Raw genomic sequence first — 24535 nt, forward strand, 5'->3', positions numbered from 1 at the left:
TTCGCTAAATTTCCATACAAAACCTGAAGTATTTTGCTAAAACTTCTTCGAGGAAAGTAATTAGTCATCGTGAAAGTATATTTGCTTAGAATGATAAACAATAGAGTTAAGAAGTACAGAGTAATATTGAAATCACAACCAAAGAAAAAATCCGTTTAAATCAGTTGAGGTGCATGTGCTTTTCGGATACAGGGAGTCCATGTCTGTCAATATGCATGGATTTTCCCAAGTTTCATTCAGCGGCCAAAGTGTGCAATCTGTCGCATCTTACTATTCAAAAAACCTTCAAGTGGGCAAAAATTACGCGATGTGCATATGTTTATAAGGTGCATCCAATTTCAATGGCCGCCTATTAAAAATACGTCAATATAAATTATTTTAGACAGATTCGTCAAGAACTGTGGATGTGCCACGGCAGTCTATTTTGGGAAAAATAGGGATATTACTCCCGAATCTCTGTAATTTGTGACACTCCTTTTTAAAAAAATAATCAAAGAAAATCGCGGTTCAATTCGCAGAATTGTCAAAATATATTTTTGCAGATTTTCCTACTTTCAAGGTATCTATATCCGGCGTTTTAGTGGATGGATTCGACCGCGGAAGAGCTCATTAGATCCGGCACGTAAAAAAACTAAAATCACGCGGGGTTCAGGGGTACCTGTACGACGGTTGTAAATTTTAAAGCCAAAAAATAGGTTTTTTCGGAAAATTTACGCACCAAATTTTCGTCTTTGGACTCCTATTACTAGGAAGCTGTACGGAGCACACTCATGAGATATACATCGAACGACGTGGAATCGCGAGTTCTACAATCCTATAAACTAGTTTCGATTATTATCTAGTTGCACCATCTAATTATAAGAAAAATTCGAAAAACACTGAAATCAAAACATCAAAATGTCAGCATCGATTTTAGGGGGATGCAGTGTATATATCGAAAAGTCATACACTAGAACCATATTGCCTAAGGGGTATTCTTTAGTTCTTTCTTTGAGCACAGGTTTGAATTTTCCGTGGTTTGGAAATCAAGAAAGAACACAAAAAAACTTGTAAACTTCAACACATTTTTCCCATTTTTTTATATTACCACCAGCGCAGCTTCCACGAAAATTATTTGTTATGGTCCATATTATGAGATCGTAGCCAAAACACTTCAATATATATAAATGTATTCATATTTTATAAAATATATTAACAGTTCGCGACTTATTAAATGGTGAACCTCAACTTCAACGATTGTAAAACTTTTTTGAATATTCCCAGCAAAATAAATTGGAAGTAGTGCAATGTAGACTAGTTCTTTCACGGCATGTTTTTATGCAGTTCAAACGGAGTCGTGAAAAAGGCACTCCATTCCCCACATTTTAACCGCATTTGGAAGCAATCCAAAGAATCACATCCATTTGTCACATTTTAACAACATACGGAGGCAGTTCAACGGAGTCGTGAAAAAGGCACTCCAATTCCTCACAATTTAACAGCATCCGGATGCAGTGCAAACGGAGTCGTGAAAAAGGCACTCCGTTCACTACATTTTATTAGCAGTTGTTAGAGATCCCTACATGTACATAAATCAGTTTGTACATCTCTACAGGCAGCGGAATACATTTCCAAAAGGAGATAATCGTGTTAACATTTCCAAACATTTGTTAATACAAACTAAATAATATTTAATTTGTGAACATTTTTCCGGTAACTCACGAGAAGAAACTTTCCCAATGGAGTGATGTTGGAGTACATGTCGAAATCTTAACTGGTGATGGGAAGACAATATCAAACCCATTTAGCAGATGAAGCAAAAGCACTTAAGCTTGGATTAAATGAAGAGCGGAGAAAACACACATGTTTGCGATTGAATTCAATAGAGAATTTTCATAATTTGTGTTAATTTAATAAAGTTATTAATATTTTTGTTTTACACAAATAATAAATGCATTTTATTTGGTTATTCAAAACTCGTGCTCTGGACTGCCTCCTATTCTACCCCAAAAGGTCAGTTAAAATGCAATGCCAAAGGGTCAGTTAAAATGCAGTGCCAAAGGTTCAGTTAAAATGCAATGCCAAAGGGTCAGTTAAAATGCGGTGCAATGGAGTGCCTCTTTCCGGGGTCGCTCCCTTGTAAAAATCATGAGTGAAAATGCATAATTTGATGCACTTCCAAATCACTTTTACATATCATTTAACTGCCTCTTTGGAGGCAAACTTTTCACTGGGTTACCATATACACTTTCATACGGGCAAAATATGCGACAACTAAATCATGGTTTTAGACCCTAAGTATGTTTGGACGAAATCCGTTTCAGACAATTTGGAGTCGATTTAGCAATGTCCGTTCGTCTGTAAGTCTGTCGGCTGGCTGGAGCGCACGACAACTCTCGAACTGATGAATCGATTCGGTGCAAAATTTAGCCTTATTAATAGCTGTGTTCCTTTACTTACCTGAGGTTACCATTTTTAACCTGCAAAGCGTTCCTTAACCCCAAAAAGTGGTAAAACTGGCAGCAATTTTTAAGAGAGTGAGAGAGGAGAGAGAGCACATATGCCTTTCTCTTCTACCACAGGCTACCAGCAAAATTTCTGCAGGTAAAAAATGGTAGAACTGATTTTTCGACTTTTGTTTGACGATGAAGAAAAAATGGACGAAAAAACAGAAGAAAAAGTCGAACGCTGACAAAACTAAATTAAAAACTGCGAAATAAAAGACGTAAATTGATTTTTTATGTTTCTTTTTGACATTGCTACCAGATCTACCATTTTTCCGTTCCTTTACTTTTCTGGTAAAAATGTTCATGAGAGAGCAATTTTGAGAAATGTTGACACTTTTCTCTTTTACCACTTTTACCATTAAAAAAGTAAAGGAACAAAGCTAATATTTTATTTTGCAATGGTATGCACACCCGCCTTGCATGCAGAAGGCTGCGGGTCCGATTCCCCGGCTGGGCAACATCAAATTTTCAACGGTGGCAAAATACCCCTCAGTAATGTTGGCGACATTTCGTGAGTATTTCAGTCATGTAAAACTTCTCAACAAGTGGTGTCTTAGGGCACGCCGTTCGGACTCGGCGATAAGCTTATCGCATAGGTCGCCGTAGGTCCCATATCATTGAGTTAATATGAATCGGGATGCACTCATTGATATGAGAGAAGTCTCCCTTGTCCCGCCTGGAATGTTTGTGGAACAATAATTATTATATTTTATCCAAACTTAGTTTAAGTTCGAAGATGGGCCATATCGGTCTACTCCATCAGGTACCTCCCCCACAAAAGTTCGAAAATGTTCGTTAACACTCGAAGGGAGCAATCGATTTGGTCCATACGTTGCACATCCTAAAATTTCCACCAGACAGAGACGAGATTCCAATATTGACTCAAAAAAAATTCTGAAAAGTTTAATTTAGGATCTGCTCTCGAATCCCTTTGATTATTGTTGTAACAACTTCTATTTGCTGCCACCATTACGACCAGGGTTTCGGAGTCGAGGTATTTTTGGCTCGACTCCGACACCGACTCCAGAGTTTTTTTCACGACTCCGGCTCCGACTCCGGGTCGACTCCGAGAGTGAATTCCTATACCACTAAAAATGAATAAAATGCGCACAAATTTTTAAATTTTTCCTATATTTTGGCCTATATAAGCTAATGTGTTAGTTTTTCCTTACATATTCATTAGAAAAGGCATTCGTTCGAATACATTCGAACATATCAATATTGTTTCTGCCGAATCTTACATTGAAAAATAGCAAAGTTAGAAAGTTTTTGTCGGTTTTCCGTTTTTTGCACTAGTATATTCTGGGCGTAATTCTTCCGCGTGAGAATATCTTTAAGCTTTCAAAATATGTGAAAATGATGGGGCAATACAAATCGTAAGGACTACATGCAATAAAAACTATAAGGAATTCACGACCAAGTTTCAAACTGGATGTAAGCCAACATTTTAGTGTGCTTAGCCTTAAAAGGAGACCCCCTGTTGTAAAGCTCAATAAAAGTCATTTTTCATGATTTTTTTTTTTGAGAAAACTACGTAACTTTTTGGCAGATTTGTTTCTTCATCTGAAAGAGAAAAATATTACGAACCCTCTAGCTCGAAAACTAATAAACCAATTGTCATATATTTTTGTGGCCGATTTCGAGAAAAACAAAGTTTATATGCTGCATAAAAAATAAAATAAATTGTTCCCATCCAATGCTCATACTAAGGCAATATTGTTCCGATCGACTTAAACATTGACCACTCAGAACTCAGAAATGTCAGCTATGGGATCCGTTGGGGTTCTCAGGGCTTTCATTCCGGAAAGAATTTTTTCAAACCCCAGATCTTGACTTCCATTTTGTGTCACAGGGTATTCAGTAAGATTTCCCATAGAGATCACAATGTCTTTAATAGAAGACAAGGATGACTTCTCATAAAAAACAAGATGATAATGCCAATAGACCTTTGTGAGAAGACCAGTAAGACTTCTGACGAAAGAGGTTAAAGGTCCAATCTTAATTAGATTGTCATAGAACTTTACTTTTGTTTGCAAACATGTAAAGAATCAATTGGATCAACAAAATAGGGATGAATAGACTACACTTCAAATGATAGTAAATATCCTGTGAATTGTCCTTTAACTAACTATAATATACCGTTTGCATATATGCTTTCTTATACCTTTCTTTTAAAATTTAAAGTTATATAATATAACTATATATACTATATATATATATATATATATATATATATATATATATATATATATATATACTATATATAACTATATACTATATAACTTATATTTCTATAACGTGGACAAAATTTTGCCCGTAGTCGGAGTCGAGTTATTTTTTCGACACACACTCCGATTCCGACTCCAGCAAAATTGCTCGACTCCGACTCGTAGACTCCGAATCCGACTATGAAACCATGCCTACAACATCAGCATATTTTATACAAGACATAATTATTATGTTTGCTTCTTCTTGTTGGTTATAGGCTGGGGAGATATCTCTGTCCGCACTGCTTTCTGATACTTTCTTAATTGTTTTAGTTATTAATATAGATTTCCGTTAAGAATGGAAAATTGCTTCAGCCAAATAACCACTTCGTTACAGAACATTTGTCCCAAAAGCCCAACTAAGAATAGGTTTCCAATCCTCACGAAACATTTGTTTCTCCAATTTTGAATACTAATCTACGTGAAAATATAGCCGGTTTTTTGTATCTGCAAAATATCTGGTGCCTTTCCCGAGACTTTTTATAAACCGTTTATGACTCACTAACAGCAACATGTCGATGCATCCGTAAGCCGTCATATATACATGCTTGAAAACTTATGACTTCATCTGACGGTTTTCCTACTCTATCAGACATCCTTAAAGGCGGCAATCTGCAAGTGCATAATTAAAAACTCCACTATAAGAAATCGGAGGTCTTCACCATTAGAAGGATATTTTGGTTTTTTTCGTATTTTTATGGGGTGACTTTTATCTTTCTATAGAAACACATGGCATTGGATGTAGATTCATTTTTAAGGAGTCATTCCTTTCTATCGGTATCGTGCCAACCAGTGGTTTTTAGAACTTGGAAGCATGGACTTGTCCACTTTCGACGAAAAATTCAAATACAATTCGAACAGTCCTCAAACTTAAGGGGAAATTTTAAACTTTTGAAGATGTAACATAATAATGTGGGCATGGTCAGTTTTTTCTTTTCGCAAAAACCTATGTTGGACTATGACGAACATTTTATTTAAAAAATAATTATCTAAATCGGTCCTGCCCTTCTCAACTGACGCAATTACCAACATATTTGACTTATATTATACCCTCAGATTTTAGGATATAGAGGGTATATGGTAAATACCAAAAATATTTTACAATCGATGAATCCGAGTTTCACCGTTTCAGAATTCGCGAACTGAAGTGTTTTAGGAGGGTTTTCATAGTGTGGACCATTAAAATTAATTTATGTGGAAGCAGTGTTGGCATCAATGTAGAAAAAGGGGTAAAAATGAGTTGAAGCCAACAAGTTTTTTTATGTTCCCTTCCGATTTCTGGCTTAACCGTACATTTTATTGACCTATGTCCAAAGAAAGAATGACAGAATACATCATGGACAACATGATATTAGTGTATGATTTTTCGATATATCCAGTGCACCCACCTAAAATTGATGCTGACATTTTGAAGCCTCAAAGGGTTACGCCTTTGAGCATTTCAGGTGACGATATACACTTTGATGCAACCAAAAATGTGCCTCATCGAAATAATGGGTTTAGACCCTAAGTATGTTTGAACGAAATCTGATTCAGACAATTTGGATTCGATTCAGCAATGTTCAGGAAAGTCCATACCTCCTGAGATAATGACCCAAAATCTCCAAAAATAGTCTGCCGGTACCAACTGAAGAGAATAGAAAGTAAGATAACCCTCGAAGGGAGAAACCGATTTGGTCCAAACGTTGTAGATCGTATTATTCCATACAGCCTCGAATTATATCCGAATATGTGTGGGGTACCCGCCAAACAAAGTTTAGAAAGAGTGCTATTTAATGACCCGTTTGGGGTCGTTTTTAAATTATTGGCAACATGTTGTGCATGCTGTCGTAGGAAATACAGTACAATTTTGTTCGGGGGCAAATCCATATTCCTGAGAAATTGGTCCAAAAACTCGAAAAACCCCTATGTAGCCGAGGATGAGGATATATCTCCGACAGCACAGATGACTGATACATTCTTATTTGTTTATAGAAAGATTTTAATATATTTATTTCAAATAAGTGATTTCCATTAGTATGTAAGATCCAGCCATTCGGAATAAACATGAGATGGTTTTATTTATTTTTCTTTACACCTACCCTAATACACACAAAATAAAAATGTTTAAAAAAATATGAAAAAGCACCCATATGTATGTACATGTTTCCGAGTACTCGGCGATATTTACAAAGTGTGTTTTTCTTTCTTCCGAAAAAATGTCTGTTTTAGTCTAAACACAAAATACTTGAGATTTTATGAGGTTTCTAATGACACCGCTTAAGACACCTGCAAGTCAATATGAAAATGTAACGTGTTGGCTTTTTTGTGTCACATTATGTGAACAATTGTTACAATGTGATAAAATCATTTGAAATTGTCACAGTTCATGAAAAAAGGTGTTAAATGGTTCTTCGAAAGGGTTTCATACTAACCATGGAATAAAATTAGCTGCATCAGTGAATGTAAAAGAAAAATATTTTTTTTGAGGATAAAAGAAATATTTTTTTTAAACTTTTTAAAGCTAAAACCTAACACTAACACTAATATTCTATTTTACAACAAACAAATAGTTAACTGGTAATTAGGTCTAAGCCATTCAACCAACAACTGCCACCTACAATAAGTATTCGATTTCTTTTTTTGTGGGTTTTCGTTGTGGTTCATGCTATCTGTCCGGCATTACTTGTCTGCCAACCTTGGACTTTAAACCATAAAATCTTACAGATTGTAACGAATCAATTTGTATTGTATCGAAATAGAGATACACGATGGCATTCTGTCTCTATACTGACAGATATGTATGTCATGTTCTTCAATATGGGCCCGTTAATACCAAAATAAAATTCTACCTCAATACCTATATTTTCTTGCTGTTGCGTGCTCTCTTTTTTTCTTTTTGGTCACGAAACCCAACAATGACATGCGAAAATCTAACCAAAAATAAAATGAAATAAACTCAAATAAAATTAGTTTAATTGTATATAATTCTAAATGAAAATAAAAACAACAAAAACCAAACCAAAGCACGGCGACAATGATGGCACAACAAATGTCAGAGATGGCAAACTAAAATGAGAATTTTTTTTTTAATTAATTGGATTAATCGAGCTAACATGGCCTAAGGAGTTTTGTATTGAAAAATGAATTCTAGCGAAATACCACACACTCAACCATTACGCTACGATCGTTTCGCCTGGTGGTTTAAGCCAGGCTCATCAGGCGTATTTGAATGCTAATGGCTAGAAGACAAAGGCTGATTTTGATAACTTCTATTTATACAAACATTTTTACAATTTTGTAATTATGAAGTATTTATTGAAGTCTTTTTTCTTTATCAAGTCACCCTAGTGTCTTGTCTAGGAATCATTTTATCAATACATACACATATACAATCGAAGGGGGGTTTCCTTCATGAATTGTAATGCCTTCAGTTTTTGAAGTTTTTTGGATATCATGTCGACTAGTTTGTTGATATGATACATTGGCATCATGTCGACTAGTTTGTTGATATGATACATTGGCAGTGGCTTAGAACGCTGAGATCTCGACAACATTGTCTGTTTGTTGGAGAGGACCCAGGTTCAAACCTCAGCCAGGGCAGCCGGGCTCTGCTGTGAAGATTTTTATTTATTATTGTCTTTTTAGGACGAAGGAGAATTGTTCTAGTATTTTTTTTACGAAAAATGTGCCTAACATTTTCAAAAGAATTAAAATTAATCATTTCAATTGTAGCTATTCCTGATTAACTAAAATTATTACATATGGCTAATCCGCATCGATTTTATGTATGGAAAAAATTATTCGGGCTCAAAAGGTATTTTTATACCCTACACTACTATGTGGGGAGGGTATTATAAGTTGGTTTTGGCCAAAAAGTTTGTAACGCATCGAAATAATGGTCGTAGACCCATACTTATATATACCAAAAGAAGTAAGCAAAGGCTATAGTCGGACGGGCCGACCATGTGATACCGTACACCACAACCTCTAGGAATTAGCTATGTGCAACCGCCTTGCACGCTGAATGTCCGGGTTCGATTCCCAGGCATGGCCACATCAAATTTTCAACGAAAAACGTCTCTACAAGTAGCAACTTAGGACACGCCCTTCGGACTCGGTCACATATCAATAACTTAATATGAATCCATTGATACAAGAGAAACCTCCCTTGTCTCTACTAGCATGTTTGTGGAAAATTATATAAATTATACATTTCTAAACAATATTCGAAAATTGGTACATCTACATTTTCAAATTGTCGTTGAATATCAGGTTCCATTTTGGAATAACTTAAAATAAATATATAAATATATATACGATGCAATTTGCTATATCTCTGATAGTTGATATTTCGGAAAATTGTGAATTTATTGAAGATCTATTGTGCATTGTAAACTTGTACCTCATATAATGCACGTAGTTTTGTGCTTTTCAGGGTATTTCGAAAATAGTTCATTGTGGGTACATATTATGATATCAAAAATATATTTTGTACCGGTAGAAATAACTAATAATGAATAGAAATCCAAATAATTTGCATGCAAACAAATTTATAAATCCCAAAATTATTCATATTCAATTACATTACCAAAGAATATAGTATAAGTCAGCTGCGCTAATGGTGATATACCCCCAACCAAAAAAGAAACAAACACAATAATTACGCCGTATAAAAATATATTGATTTTGTATCCCGAGTTTGTTTCAAAATACGTGGAATCCGGAATCCAAATCAATTTTAGTAAGCTACCTTCTGATTTTTGAAAAAGTTTAAGAATTATTTTTCGAATTTGTAATTTTAGTTGGAGCCGGCAGGAACTTTTGGACCATTATCTCAGGAAGTATGGACTTACCCCGGAAAAATTGTAGCGTTGCAATAGGGACAGTGAAAAGAACCTTCTTAAAAAAAATTCAAATAGATCCGATACGAGTCCTTAAACTGCACTTTTCCCAAATTTTGTGTGGGAGGTACTCGAAGGACGGGACCGATATAGTCCATATTCCAACCTGATGCATGACCGGATGAAACAATACGATGTGAAAAGTTTGGACCTATCAGAAAATCCCCTTTTAAAAAATATTTTGTATGTATCCCCTTTACTGAAAATCCTGAGGTATTAAATAGGTGGCGAGGCGACCCCATGCTGCAATATTTGCATAAAAAATCCAATTGGACAACTGATCTGAAAATTTCTCTATCATGATAGATGATAGATAGCATGGGATGAAATTGTGGTTCTCTACACAAAACACATTACACGGTGTGCCTTAACCATATTTTAATGGAAGGTGCTTACACCTGGGAAGTTTTTGCAGATTCTGAAACTACAATGCTCATAGATGAAAAATATCAAGAAACAAAAAAAAATCGCCGGAGGGATTTTTAAATAAATCGCGATTTAAGTTAACATTTTAGGGGTTCTTTAGGGTTTTACTATTTTGTTTGGAAACCGCGAGTCCTATGTGAATGGGCCTTAAGAAAATGTTGTAGCAGTGAAGATTCTCCACAAGATTGACCTTTATGATATTTTCGTAGGTTTTACCGATTTTGAGATATAGAAGTTCAAATTGAGACAATGCCCTGACTGTATCGCCTCCTTATAAAACAATATCATGCTCAGTGCGCCTTTACTAAGTTTTGATGAAAACCGCTTACACATGGGAAGATTTCGCGGACTCTGAAACAGCAATGTTCATAGATAAGAAAAATGAAAGAAACAGAAAAAATCGCCGCAGGGATTTTTAAATAAATCGCGATCAAAATTCACAATTTTAGGGTTTTTTTAGGTTTTCACGATTTTGCTTGGAAACCGCGAGTCCTATGTGAATGGGCCTTAAGAAAATGTTGTAGCAGTGAAAATTCTCCACAAGATTGACCTTTATGATATTTTCGTAGGTTTTACCGTTTTTGAGAAATAGAGGTTCAGTTCAAAATTTTAGGTTTTTATCTTAAGTCTTCAAGATTTTGCTTGGAAACTGCAAGTCATATCAAAATGGGACTAAAGAAAATGTTGAAGCTGTAAAAATTCTCTTCAAGATTGGATGATTTATTTTTTCCCAGGTTGTACCATTTTCAAGATATATAAGTTTAATTTGGGAAATTGCAGTAATGGCATTGTTTTATAAGGAGGCGATACAGTCAGTGCATTGTCTCAATTTGAACTTCTATATCTCAAAAACGATAAAACCTACGAAAATATCATAAAGGTCAATTTTGGGGAGAATTTTCACAGCTACAACATTTGTTTAGGCCAATTTACATAGGACTCGCGGTTTCTAAGCAAAATCGTGTAAACCTAAAGAACTCCTAAAATTGTGAACTTAAATTGCGATTTATTTGAAAATCCCTCCGGCGATTTTTTTTGTTTCTCGATATTTCCCATCTTTGAGCATTGTAGTTTCAGAATCTGCAAAAACTTCCCAGGTGTAAGCACCTTCCATTTAAAATTAGTTAAGGCGCACCGTGATTATATATTATATATTAGGCAGCGTTATCTAGCAGACACATTTCTGCAATTTGCATCAAGGGGAAAGTACTGTAGTTATTTTTCCATATGTAGGCTACTTTGCCGGTATATGCCTTCCAGGAATTAAAATATGGACCAAAAATAAAATTTGTATATTTTTTATACAAATGTAATGGTTTATGTCACCCGCTAAATAATATCAGATCATCATGCAAAATTACAGACATTTCCTTCAACCGAAACTCTTACCTCGTGCAAAATTTCGTTGCTGTAACTCCGTTATCTGATCACGTACATCAACATAATTGACATCAATGGAAAGGTCAAGAGATCGTCTTCCAAATATAACTCACGAGGGGGGAATGTGTCTTTCAGGAACAAAAATATAAGCTGTATATTAACAATTTTCACAATTTTCACACAAAAGTTGTGGTCCATTTAACCCTCTAAATATTATCTGATCGCCATCTTAAATTGCTTCTTTTTCGCCATATACTCTTACCTTATTTAAAATTTCGCGTTGATCGCACTATTATTGCGACTTACAGAGCCGATACAAAATTGGATAAATAGTAATATGTTTTTAGTCCATTTCACCCCCTAAATATTTCACGATCATCAACAATAAAAATAGGGATCTATTCTGGTCTGAACCCGACCTCCATACAAAATTTTGTGACGATCGGTCCATGATTGCGGCCTGGAGTTTGATTACAATTTATAATGGACAGACGGACGGACGGACAGACACACATTTCAAAATCGCTTTATCTCGTCGAGATATGATGATTGGTATACCACATTGGGGGTCTCCGGCGAATATTTCGGGATGTTACATGAATTTTTCCCAAAACAAACTTATAATACCCTTTCCACATAGTGGTGTAGGGTATAATGAATGTCTCGACGAGCTAAGTCGATCTGGATATGTGTGTCCGTCCGTCTGTCCATCTGTTCATCTAAATTTTGTAATAACGCTATAGGTCGCAATGGTTTTTTGGTCGTAATGGGCAAAAAACGTATCTGGAGAAAAAGTCAACTTCAACTTTCGCGGTTATGGGCCTCAAAAGACCTGAGGCCTTAATGTCAAAAGGGATCATTTTATCAGGCACATATCTTCTAAACCGCCAAGTATTTGGGTTTACTCGTAGAAGAAAATTTGTAGCTCTAGTCTTAAAGAATAATAATTGTGAACACATAAAATCCATTCAACCTCACCTTCAAGGTCAAAATCGTCAAGGTCAAATTTCCCTTTTAATTTTTCTCGGATTTTCGTCTACAGATATCAAACCGACCAACTAGAAAAATGTACGTTAGATCTTAGTTACAACTTTCTAGAACATACGAACTCTGTAGACTTTTCCATCGTACTCGTAACGAAGTAGACGTGTTTCTGGAAAATATTTAATTTTTTCATTAATCAAAAAATTTATTGAATTTAATTTTATTGGGAAATTTTTGATAAATCCCGAAGACCCTCGAACAAAGCCGTAATGAGCAAGGAGTACAAATCGGTTGGGCTTAAAAAGCCGCCGGATAAGAATTTGCTTGCCGGTAATCTTTCCAAACATGTCGATAAGCCTCAACAATCATCGTTGCATCAAGCGATTTTTGATGAAAGATCTTTGATTCCTCGGGATTCAGAAATTAACTCAGATATGGATTATATTGATCAACCACTTAATAATTTAGCGGCGCAATCGAATTCCGATGACGAAGATTTTCGTTTAGTTGAAAATAAAAAAAATGTTACGTTCCTTGGAAATACTGGTGTGCCTCAAAATGGGCCAATGGCGAAAACAGTCAATGCAGCAGATGTGAACTCTAATTTAGGGCAAAACAGATTTGCAATTTTACAAGACTTTATAGTAGGAGATTTGAATGTTCCGTCACCCAAAGCAAAACTTAATGTACCACCAAAAAAACAAACACCCAAATCTGTTTCAACCAAATTCTGTCCCCCCATCTTTTTGCGAAATGTTGATGTTAAAGGCATGATTGATCAGCTAAATTCCCGTTCTCCCAAGGTGAATTTTAGGTTTGTTAACCAAAGTCGTTTTAAAAGCAAGCTATACTTGGAAGATCCACATATTCATTCCGAAATGTTGCATATACTGCGCGAACAAGGTAAGGATTCTTATTCGTATACACCAAAGGAATTTAAGAGAGTTACCTTAATTTTACGTGGGCTTGCTCTCGGCACCCAAGAGAGTGATGTTAAATCTTTTCTCGATATTTCCGACCCTGGTATTGTTGAATCAATCGTGAAATTTCAATCGGCACACTCTAAGCGTAATAACTATGATACTGGGCTTTTCCAAGTAACATTATTCCCCGGTAAGAAAGTTGCTGATATAGCTCACAGGAAACTGGTTTTGGATCAGGTTGCCTATTGGGAGCATCCTAATTCCAATTTTAAGGAAATACAGTGCAAACGGTGTCAAAAATGGGGGCATATTGCTAGGAATTGTTGCAGACCATTCTCTTGTGTAAAATGTGATTCGTCCCACGAACCAGGTGCCTGTGTGCAAGGTCAGAATGGAGAAGCTCCTAAGTGTATTAACTGTGGTGATATGGGCCATCCTGCAAATTGGAGGGGTTGCCCTGCTTTTAAAAAGTACCAGGAGTACAGAAACAGACTTCTAGAGGAAAGTAAGAAAAAAAAAAGAAATTGGCTTCGGAGAATGTTTATCGTGCTATTGATCAGTCAGGATACGTTAGTGCAGGAAAATCGTTTGCGTCCTGCTTTAGAAATACTGTTAGAAAAGACTCTTCAGATGTTGTTAACAAACCTAAACCTTCCCCTTTAATCGCGGAGTTTTTGGAATTAGCGAAAGTCCTTTGTGGTTCCGAGGTACTGTCTTTAGAAGACAGAATTAAAAATTTTCTTCTTAACTATAAAACTTTGCCAAAAGAGCAAGCAAAACACGATTGCTTGTTGTTAATGAAAGAAATTTCACAATCTTATGGTTAATAAGACTATGAAATTGCTGTCTTTTAATGTTAGATCCCTAGTGGATACTAGTAGACGAATAGAATTATGTGAAATTTTACGTGATAATAATATTGATTTTGCTTTCATTCAAGAAACCCACTTGAATTTTCGAAAGCGAGTTAACTTAGGGCAGTATTCATTCTTAAGAGATGACAAGGCTCAGGGTATTGGAATTGTGATAAAGAATTCCATACTTTATACACGAGTTGAAATTCCTGGCTTAAATTTCCCAAGCCTATTTATAAAAGTTAATTTAAACTTCAACGGGACTATTAAGCATTTACTTCTTGGATGTGTGTATTGGCCTTCGAACTTTAATTCAGCTTCACTTTCTGATGGTCTTAATTCAATAAGCATGTTTGCTCATAACTTTGATGGTGTCATAATTGGAGGAGACTTCAACGCCAAGTCCACTGTTTGGGGCGACGATTTTGCCAATTCCAATGGAATTGTGTTAAATAATTGGTTGGTGAACAATTCTTTGTACTTTACAAGGATTTGTGACGCCAAACCAACGTATCCAAACGGTTCTTCACATTTAGATCACTTTTTAGTTAGCTCTAACCTTGTTAATGTAGTTAATCCTAATTATAAGACACAATGTTTATCTGGTTTTTCTGACCATTTTCCATTACAACTTCAGCTTCTATTCAACGATTTCGAATTCCTTCTAAAAACCCCTCGTACCTATAGATCATTTGAGTCAACAAATTGGAATAATTTTCAGAGGGATATAACTATAAGTTTGTCAGAAAACTATCCACCTACTGACCGGAACCTCAGTAATTTGGAGATCGACAAATATATTTCTGATTTTGCAACCATAGTCAGTCAGACAGTTAATAGACATTCTTCGTTGACATATGTAAAAGATAAGAAATTTTTTGTCTCCGAAAATTTAAGTAAATTATTTAAGATAAAGTATGATATGCAACGAAAGTTAAAACGTATTTATAATAGAACTTTAAGTAGAAGTAATCCTGAATACGTCTTTATTTCGAAACAAATTCAGTTGCTTGGAATAATAATCAAAGAACAAGTAAGTTTAGAACAGAGCGAACGTTTAAGTAGCCGTCTAGAAAAAATTAGACCTGGACCTAATGCATTTAGAGAAATTTACAATATTACTGGAACTAAGCGCAAGTCTTGTTTGAGTCAAGTTTCCTCGGGCGGCATAATAATGGATGGTTCGAGTGGGATTAATATTTTAAAGGATCATTTTTCTTCAGTTTATCAGTCATCAGTTCCGAACAGGGATGTTTCAGAAATAGAAACGACTATTAGAAGTAGTCTATCTAATACATCTGAGTCCATTTGCGTATTTGATTCTAATTCTGGTTCGTTGAGCAATACAAATTCAAATTTCACATCTTTAGGCAATTTGGTAGAAGAAGTAAGATTATTGAATAATAAAAAATCATCTGGTCCCGATAACCTGTCCAATTATATTATAAGAAAACTGCCCTCTTTGGCTTTAGAATTTTTAACCATAATATTTAATAATTGCTTTAACAATTGCTACTTTCCTAATGATTGGAAAATAGCAAAAATTGTTCCGATCGCTAAAAAACCTGGCAACTGCGATATTAATAATATTCGCCCAATATCAATACTTTCGAATTTAGGGAAATTATTCGAAAAACTAATTTTAGGGAAGATGCGGAATGAAGTTGAAGAAGGATATATTCCAGAGTACCAGTTTGGATTTAAAAAAGGGCACTCAACCACTCATGCATTACTGAAATTCCACGACGATGTCGTGAGGAATTTAAGAGAACGTAAATGTACGGTTGCTGTGTCACTAGATATCGAGAAAGCATTTGACAATGCTTATCATAACGGAATCCTCTTCAAATTGGTAAACCTGGGGTTTAACGGACATACTATTAAGCTTCTCTGCAGCTTTTTCGATAATCGGAAATTCTTTGTGGACTTTAATGGTAATATAAGTACACTTGGTTGTATACATTGCGGGGTTCCACAGGGATCTATCTTGGCTCCATTTTTGTACACCATTTTTATTCATGACTTCCCACATATCTGTGATGATTCTAGAAGTATTTTATACGCAGATGATTCTTTGTTATATGCACATTCCGAGTCTCCCACAGTTGCATTATCCAAAGTCCAAAATCACCTTTCTGTAGTTAGCGACTACTATTCTTCCTGGGGAATTAAGATTAATGTTGAAAAATGCGAAGCCTTGTGTCTCAGAAATGCTTCGGGAAAATGTGCTAGATATGTCGTGCCTGAAAGTAAGTCCTTGAAACTGATTTTAAATGGAAATGAAATTCCGTTTAAGAACAGTTTTAAATATCTGGGTGTTCATTTCAATAAGTTAGTCAAATTTAATGAACACGCCAGAATATTACTACGTAAAGCAAATAAAGCAAAAGGAGCTCTTGCCGGTGTTTTGTGCAATAAAGCAACGCCTATTAAGACAAAGCTCTTAATTTACAAGACCTGCATAAGACCTATTTTATTGTATGCTTTTCCAATATGGTTTAGAATTTCTCCTTCGGTTGTTCGAGAGCTTGAGGTTTGTGAAAGAAAGGTGCTCAGGATGTGTGTGAATAAGAATTTTCAGAATCCTACGAAAAGATACTCTAATTGTCACATTTACTCTGAATGTTCCATTATACCTATTGGTTTATATGCACTTAACTATCTTAGAAATTTTGTTGATAGCTTGTCCAATCACGAAAATACATTGGTTAAAGACGTTTACAATCACCAACGTGAATTTAGCTGGTCAGATACCAACTATTTGTCTCCTGTTGGCATCATAAGGGAAAATATACCGAATGATTTTAATCCAACATCTTTGCTCCTCGCTGATTTTTACACTAACACCACTCCTGGCTCTCATAGAGGCTAGTCTTTTTTCTTTTCTGCATCTTTAATATTTAAAAGATTTCGTTTTGTATTTATTATTATTATTATTTTTTTTAATTTTAAGTTAGTATTAAGTAAAATTAGTTTAAGTTGTTTTTATGGAAATAGCCACTATTATTTTAGACAAAGTGTCGGGAGCAAACACTGGTAAACCACTAATACATGTTCATTTTTGAAAACTCTTCTACGAAGCAAGTTGCTATTAACCTCTCAACGAATTAAAATAATACTTTAAAATTTTAATATCTCCTTGTTATACGTCAAATATTTCCTTATAATTGTGTAAAAGTCTCAATAAAATATATCTTGAATCTTGAATCTGTAGAAATGGTTCTTAATGGTCAAAATAGCAAATCAAATGCCATTCTTTATTCTCTTTTCTTGGTTCCTGCTCCATATATACTAAACCGGTCGAAATTCAAGAACACAGTGAACCACATTAATTTAGCAAAGATATCAGCAAACAACTTTCTGGAACATACGAAATGTTCTTAAATGTGAAAATAGACAAAAACTTTTGAAAATATTCTCCGATTCCGGTCCACAGATACCGAACCGCCCAAAAATTAAGGATACAGCCAACTACAAAAATGTACCTAAGAGTTCAATAAACTACTTTCTAGAACATAAAAAGATTCTAGGAACGGTTCTTCAACCTCAAAATACAATTATTTTAGATCATTCTTTCCTGTTCAGATCCGTAAATAACAAACCTTTCAAATTTCCTTGAGATGAGAAAATTTAATAATTTAATATATTGTGTATTAAAAATAATTTAATATTTTTGTGAATTTCAGCTCGAAGGACCGTTCCTAGAATCTTTTTATGTTCTAGAATAAAATTTTTCCCGTTTTTGTAGTCACGCTACGAGTCGCAATTTTGTTAGGATCGTCACAATATTTTGGTGGTTAATAGGGCTCCCAAAAAGGAAGAAGCATATTGAGTTATTCAAGAATCGGAATGTGCAAAAAACTTATGTGGACAAAAATTCAAAATTTTATTTTTATGCGAATATCTCCGCTTTTAGTACACTCATACCTCGATTTGCGTTGTTTCGATTTGCGTTAAGAAAAAAGTAATAGATTTTTTCCTATTTACGCTACTGATTCGATTTGCGTTATTAATAACTTATATTTCTGACTTTGAAAGTTGTGAAGAAGTTGTTCAAAATATGTGGAAACATGTGTTTCGACTTGCGTTGTTTCGCATTGCGTCGGAACCAATTATTAACGCAAATCGAGGTATGAGTGTAGTCGTATTCCAAAAGGAAAACCCGTCAATGGATGAGGAAAATATCACCTTTATTATGATGATAATATTGTGTTGCACTAAGGTTGGAGTGGATTCACTTATGAAGAACTTCTGTATTGTGGTAAATCTAGCATATTTCGACATTTTCAACTATAGTTTAATTGAAATCCCCGGAATCGAACCTCTAATTAATGTCAATTACAAAACCTTAATGAAAATAACAGTTGGGTTGTTTGTTATTTGCCTTTGGATTACAGCCTACAGTTAAAAATATGTTGAACAAAAGAAAATAAAACAAAAACGAACAAATTTGAAAAACTGAAACCCAAAAAAAAAAAAACTTGGCAAAAGACTATTCTTAAAGTGTTGGCTGGCCTCTGTATAATGTGGGTGCCGCTGATAGCGGTTGTGGGCCCCCCAACTGCTTCCAACGCCACAACTATGTACACCTGTATGCATGTCAAGGTTATAGTAATGAGATTTTAGTTTATTCAATGAATTTAAATTGCAAGAATTGTCATTTAATTAGATATTGCTCAACGTACCTAGTTTTGAGGTTAATTCTCAAGATTAAGGTCGTTGAGAAACCTTTGTTTGAAAATTCATATTTTTGGTCTATAAGGCAAATCGATATGGGAAATAATTCGTGTTTAATTATAAACAAATAAGAATTATATTGGCTATTTAAATATATTTAGATTTTCTTTTTCTAAACCACTGTCCATTTTTTTTTTTAATAATTTATATTGGTAATTAGCCTAATAAAATGTATGGCAAAGTCAAACATACAGTTTGACCTTTCACATGACCTATATCCAATGGTTGGTCTTCTTGGATTCCGCTTCTTAATATATTTTGACGTTTTCACAGGTTTTGCCCTTGTGACTTTTGTCGTTATGGCTTTGGACATATGCAAAAGTTCATTATACAATGAACTTTTTGTCTTTAAAGATACTAGTTGTGTAGGAAGGACTATGGTATTCCCAACATGCACATGTAGATATTTACACACATTGTTTCATATTTAGCAAAAAAGTTCAAAAGGTTATGATAAATCATTGCATATGTATATCTGTGTTCAACAAATTAAAAAAAAAAAACAACAAAAGAAATTTAATTAAATCAACAAATTTAATTTCCCATTTCCTTTTTTTCTCAATTCGTTAATTTGCCTTTTTCTCATTGCCTCTTTTTGCTTCTTCTTTCTCTTTCGCAGAATCCGCAATTGATAGCTCGGCGAATGACTTAAGTTCTGAATCAGCCACTGCCAAAACTAGCTGCCAGCTACAACAACAAAATCCCCAACAACTACAATTGCAACATCCACAATCAGAGCAACAGCAACAATCTCTCCTCAAGAAACAACAAAATTTCAAACGTTACCAAGGTCATCATCCGCACTTCCATCATCATACGGCACCCGCCTACTACACCGATTTACATTTGCGTATCCACACGCCCGAGGTCAAGGATTCTCTCAATGAAAACTATCAAAGTGTCTATAGGACACCATCGAAACTGGTAAAGGACGAACGTCAATTTCCCAAAACGGCAACAGCCACAGTGGCTCCAGCCATCATACAATCGCCGCAATCCCCTACACCAGCACCAAGGTCAGCAGCAAAAGAAGTGGTGCTCAGTGCCGAACAACAAGAAGGTAATTCGACAACATCGGGTGCATCGTTTTTTCGTGGGGTTGGTTCCGGTCTTCCAAGGGAGGAACAACAGCCAAGAAGTGTCAACGATCCGTACGGGAACTCATCACCAAATTTGGCGAACCCTGCAAAAGGTAACAGTCCCCATGATCTTCCCCCGATCGCTAATGCCGATGGTAGTGTAGTTTTTGCTTGTACCAATTTTAAGCCCTGTAACAGTAGCAACAACAACAACAAAGCCACGGAATTTACTCAGCCCACACAGATTGGCTCACCGCGTAACTCACCTGCCACTGGAGGAGGAGGAGGACGCAGCAGTCGTAATCCTCAACGCTTTAGTAATCGTCGCAGAGCAGTGCGTGTACGCAGCGAATCACGCCCCATTAGTGCTCTCTATGACATAATATGCAAGGAAAAGGGCCTGGACATTGGCAGCTCATCATCAAACGACGAAGATTTTTCAGCACCTAACAGCCACGAAGATTATCGATCTCGTCGCTCACATTCGAGATCGCTAAGCAAACAAATTAAGGCCGCCAGCAGCACTAGCGTCATGATGTCCCCGGGCGGTGAGGCAAGTCAAACGCGTTCCGGAATAATGAATCAGAAAAAACGTAGCAAGGACAAACCTTCATCTTCATCCATCTTTATCAATGATCTCAGTGACAATGATGATGACGATGGTAGCCTTCTGCTACAGGGCAATGACGACGTAACATTGCGGCAACGTCATTACAAAAAATCACATCACCTCCCCATGGATGAGTCGCAGCAAGCAAAGTCGTCTTCTTTACCACCGGGCTTAAAAAGTCTGTCCGATTACAGTTTAAATGTAGAAAATCACAATAACAAAAATAATCAGCATCACCACAACCATCCGCATCATCAACATCAACATCCCTCCACTAAAGTATCTCAAGATTCCTCCTTAAAGACTCTTCAAACCAGTAGTGCTAGTGATAATGTACTTAATGCTAACTATTCATCATTATCTTCATCAACGAAACCAATGCCACCTTCTGTGGCCCAGCCTCTGGAGCATGCGGTAGGAGCAGGTGCTGGTACTTCAACAGCATCGCCAAAGGCAGAACGTACCTCACGTAAATATAGACGTTCACGCGATGAAAAACCACGCCGTCACACTGACGGTGCTGTCCAAATATTACCAGCTGAACAAATAAATGACCAGCAGGAACAGCAGCAGCCGCAACAATACCCTCACCATTCACATCATCATCACCAGCATCAATCTCCTCAATACGATGATGATCACGATGATGCCGTTGCTGATCATACGCAACGTCGTCATCATCATCACCACCACCAGGAAATTCCTCATGCATCAGAGCAACAGCATTCACATCATCATGATTTAAATGGTGCCGGTCACGATTTTCATGTATCCGCTAATGCTGCAAATGCTAAGAGGTAAGTCTTGTTGCTGACTTTAGTTGCTTTCTATTGTGTGTTTGTTTATGTTTAAGCCTGTTCCATCATTATTATCATCATCCTCGTCATCGTGGCCGGTCATGCTTATGGCCAAAACCACTGGCATTGGTATTAGCCATGCTTACTTTTCTAAATTACACAAAATTGCGGCAAATATTTTTAATAACCTCTTTGCTGCTTGCCACTTGTGGAAATCAGCAGTCGGTCTTCTTTCCAATGCAAATGTTTATCCTTGAACTTGTTGTGTTCAGTTGGGGAATTTTTAGAATTTCCACATGCTAGTCATAGAGTTGTGTAACATGGGGGAAGGTGTACGTTTTAGAAATATGAAATATATAAGGCTTAGGAGTGATACGATAAAAAAAGTTTTAGACCCCACATTTGCTAAGACCAAATCCATTTCAGAAAACGTCGGATCGATTTAGCCAGACTTCCGTCAGTCTGTCTGTCTGAATTGTGTGCACGACAACTCCGGGTGGTCCAACTTTGCATAAAGTTCAAGTTCGAAAATTTACTTTATCGGTCCACTTCGCCGAGCACCTCCCAGAGTTGCGGTTCAAAGTACCGTATTGATCCGAAACTGGGAGTGTTTCGACCAGTGCCTAGCAACTCAGCACACACATGTTTCTATTAGGTTTTCTTCGTTTTGGGAGCAACACATACCGGAATGCTTGCTCCGAACCGGCACTGAAAAGATCCCCGAGCCGTTCATTGTGTTGTAGTAACAGCTATGTATGTATGTTCATTTTTATACCCTACACCATATTCAGGAGGGCATAATTAAATTTGCCATTCCGTTTGTAACGGAGACCCTATAAAGTATTTATATTCTTGATCAGGCTAAAAATCTAAGTCGATATAACCATGTCCGTCTGTCCGTCCGTCTGTTGAAATCAAGATACAGCTCGCAATTTTGAAGATAGAGCTTTGTAATTTGGTATAGAAGCTTTTACTACTAATATGATGTTTGGTTTTGCAAATGGGCTATATCGGTCCACGTTTTTATATAGCTCCAATAGAACGGTACCATCCGATTTTGGTTATTTTGAAGGTTTTAGCCTCATTATCACAACGAAATGGCTGAAATATTGTACTTAGTCATTGTTTGGGGGTACACAACTTTTCCCTAGAAATTGTTCGGTACAGATCCACGCCTTCATATAGCCCCCATAGAACGGTACCTTCAGATTTTCCGTATTTTTAAGGTTTGGCCTCAATATTCCACCGAAATGGCTCACGTTTGGTATTTAGTCTTTGTTGAGGCTCCTCCCAAAAGTTTGTCGGTACAGGTCCACGCCATCATTTTGAAGGTTGTGGCCACAATAACCCATCGAAATTGCTAAAATTTGGTATTGAGGGTTCGTTGGGGGTTTACAACATTCCTCCAGAACTTTTTCGGTACAGGTCCACGCCTTAATACAGCCCCCATAGAACGGTACCTCCCGATTTACGGTATTTTGAAGGCCTTGGCCTCAATATTCAACTGAAATTGATGAAATTTGGTATAAAGTCTTCGTTGTGGGTATAAAACATTCCCCCAGAAATTTGTCCGTACAGGTCCACACCTTAACATATCCCCAATAGAACAGTACCTCCCGATTTTCGGTTTTTTTGAAGGTTGTGGCCGCAATAACCTATAGAAATGGATAAAATTTGATATTAAGTCTTTGTTGGAGTTATTCAACGTTCTCTCTAAATTTGTCGGTATAGGTCCATGCCTTCATATAGCCCCCATAGAACGGAACCTCCCGATTTTCGGTATTTTTAAGGTTGTGGTCACAGCAACCCACCGAAATGGTTGACATTAGGTATTTAGTTTGTGTTGGAGGTAAAAGCCTTTCTGACAGAAATTCGTCGGTGTAAGTCAACGTTTCGATATAGTCCCCATAGAACGGTACCTCCCGATTTTAGTAATTCTGAAGGTTGTGACGTCATTATCCCACCGAAAGATTGAAATTTGTTATTTAGTCTAAAATAAATCAAATATTCCAGAAGAGAATTATCAGTATAGGTCCTCGGGTTCCTATATCCCCCATAGAAGCATACATTTTGATTTTCGGTATTTTTAAGGTTTTGCCGAAATATCGGAAATTTGGTATTTTGTCTTCTTTGAGTCTAAAAACTTTCCGCCAGAAATGTGTAGATATAGATTGACGTTTTGATGTAGCCCCCATAGAACGGTTTGATGTAGCCCCCATAGAACGGTACCTTCCGAATTTCGGTATTTTGAAGGCTAGCCACATTGTTTTACCGAAATTGCTGAAATTTGGTATTTAGTATTCTTCATAAACGAAAGGAAACTAATTGTTCCATTTTTCATCGGTCTAACTTAACGCCGTTCTTACTTGTTCTGCTTAATCTGGATCTGGGTCGTCTCCAGTTCTAGGCTACTTGAATATATTGTTTCCACAAAGCTACTGGAGTTAGTTGAGTAGGTTTAGCAGGACAATCGGAAAGGTGCAGACGTGCGTACCTGTACAGTATTTTGGGTAGTGGTGAGAGTTCCTGTCTACCATATGGTAATTAGGATGGCTCTCACGCCCATGCCTAAGGCCGATGGCCCACTGAAGACCTGAGATCTGTTGCGATAGGAAAATATTCGCGGGCGACACTGGTCAACAAGGTTTCTTTATCTGCACTCCAAGTGCTGCCGGCTAGGGAATTGAGGGCCTTGTTCCTTCATCTCAGCTTTTCGCAGATAGCTTTGAACTGCGCGGACGACATGAAAATGCTGTCGAATGTGATCGTTGGCCAGCGACCATGAAATTCAATTCTGGTCCCACCTATGCCGTCCATATCGTGAACAGAGTGGCGGATATTTGCATATTACTCGCGCTGAAAATGGTGGTAAGATTGAATAAATTGGAGTCCACATTTTCGCAAATGACATTAAAGAAGGCATCCGACGTCAAGATTGTACAATCATCCGCATAACTTACAATATTAATGTCATCTGAAAGGGGGTGGAATACAGGCAAGGCAGAGATTAAGCAATTCCAGAGATATAACCCCACCACTGGGAGCTCTCTGTTTCACTCTACAAGGCTTCGACTTATTGTTCCAGATTTCCACATACGACTGCCGTTCA

The 24535-nt window shown here is 36.5% G+C and overlaps 1 protein-coding gene across 33 annotated transcripts in view; it reads left to right on the forward strand.

The window, feature by feature from the left end:
* Svil (Supervillin) overlaps positions 1–24535 on the forward strand; it is a 1126087-nt gene that overhangs the window by 551871 nt on the left and 549681 nt on the right. For all 33 annotated transcript variants that reach the window (XM_073980363.1, XM_073980344.1, XM_073980341.1 and 30 more), the window contains one exon: positions 19560–21426. In XM_073980363.1, coding sequence (XP_073836464.1) covers positions 20552–21426 — 875 coding nt within the window. In that variant the 5' untranslated portion in view covers positions 19560–20551. The remainder of the gene's footprint in view (positions 1–19559; positions 21427–24535) is intronic.

Source organism: Musca autumnalis, unplaced genomic scaffold (genome assembly GCF_047663935.1).
Source record: "Musca autumnalis isolate F117 unplaced genomic scaffold, ASM4766393v1 scaffold_4, whole genome shotgun sequence".
NCBI lineage: Eukaryota > Metazoa > Arthropoda > Insecta > Diptera > Muscidae > Musca > Musca autumnalis.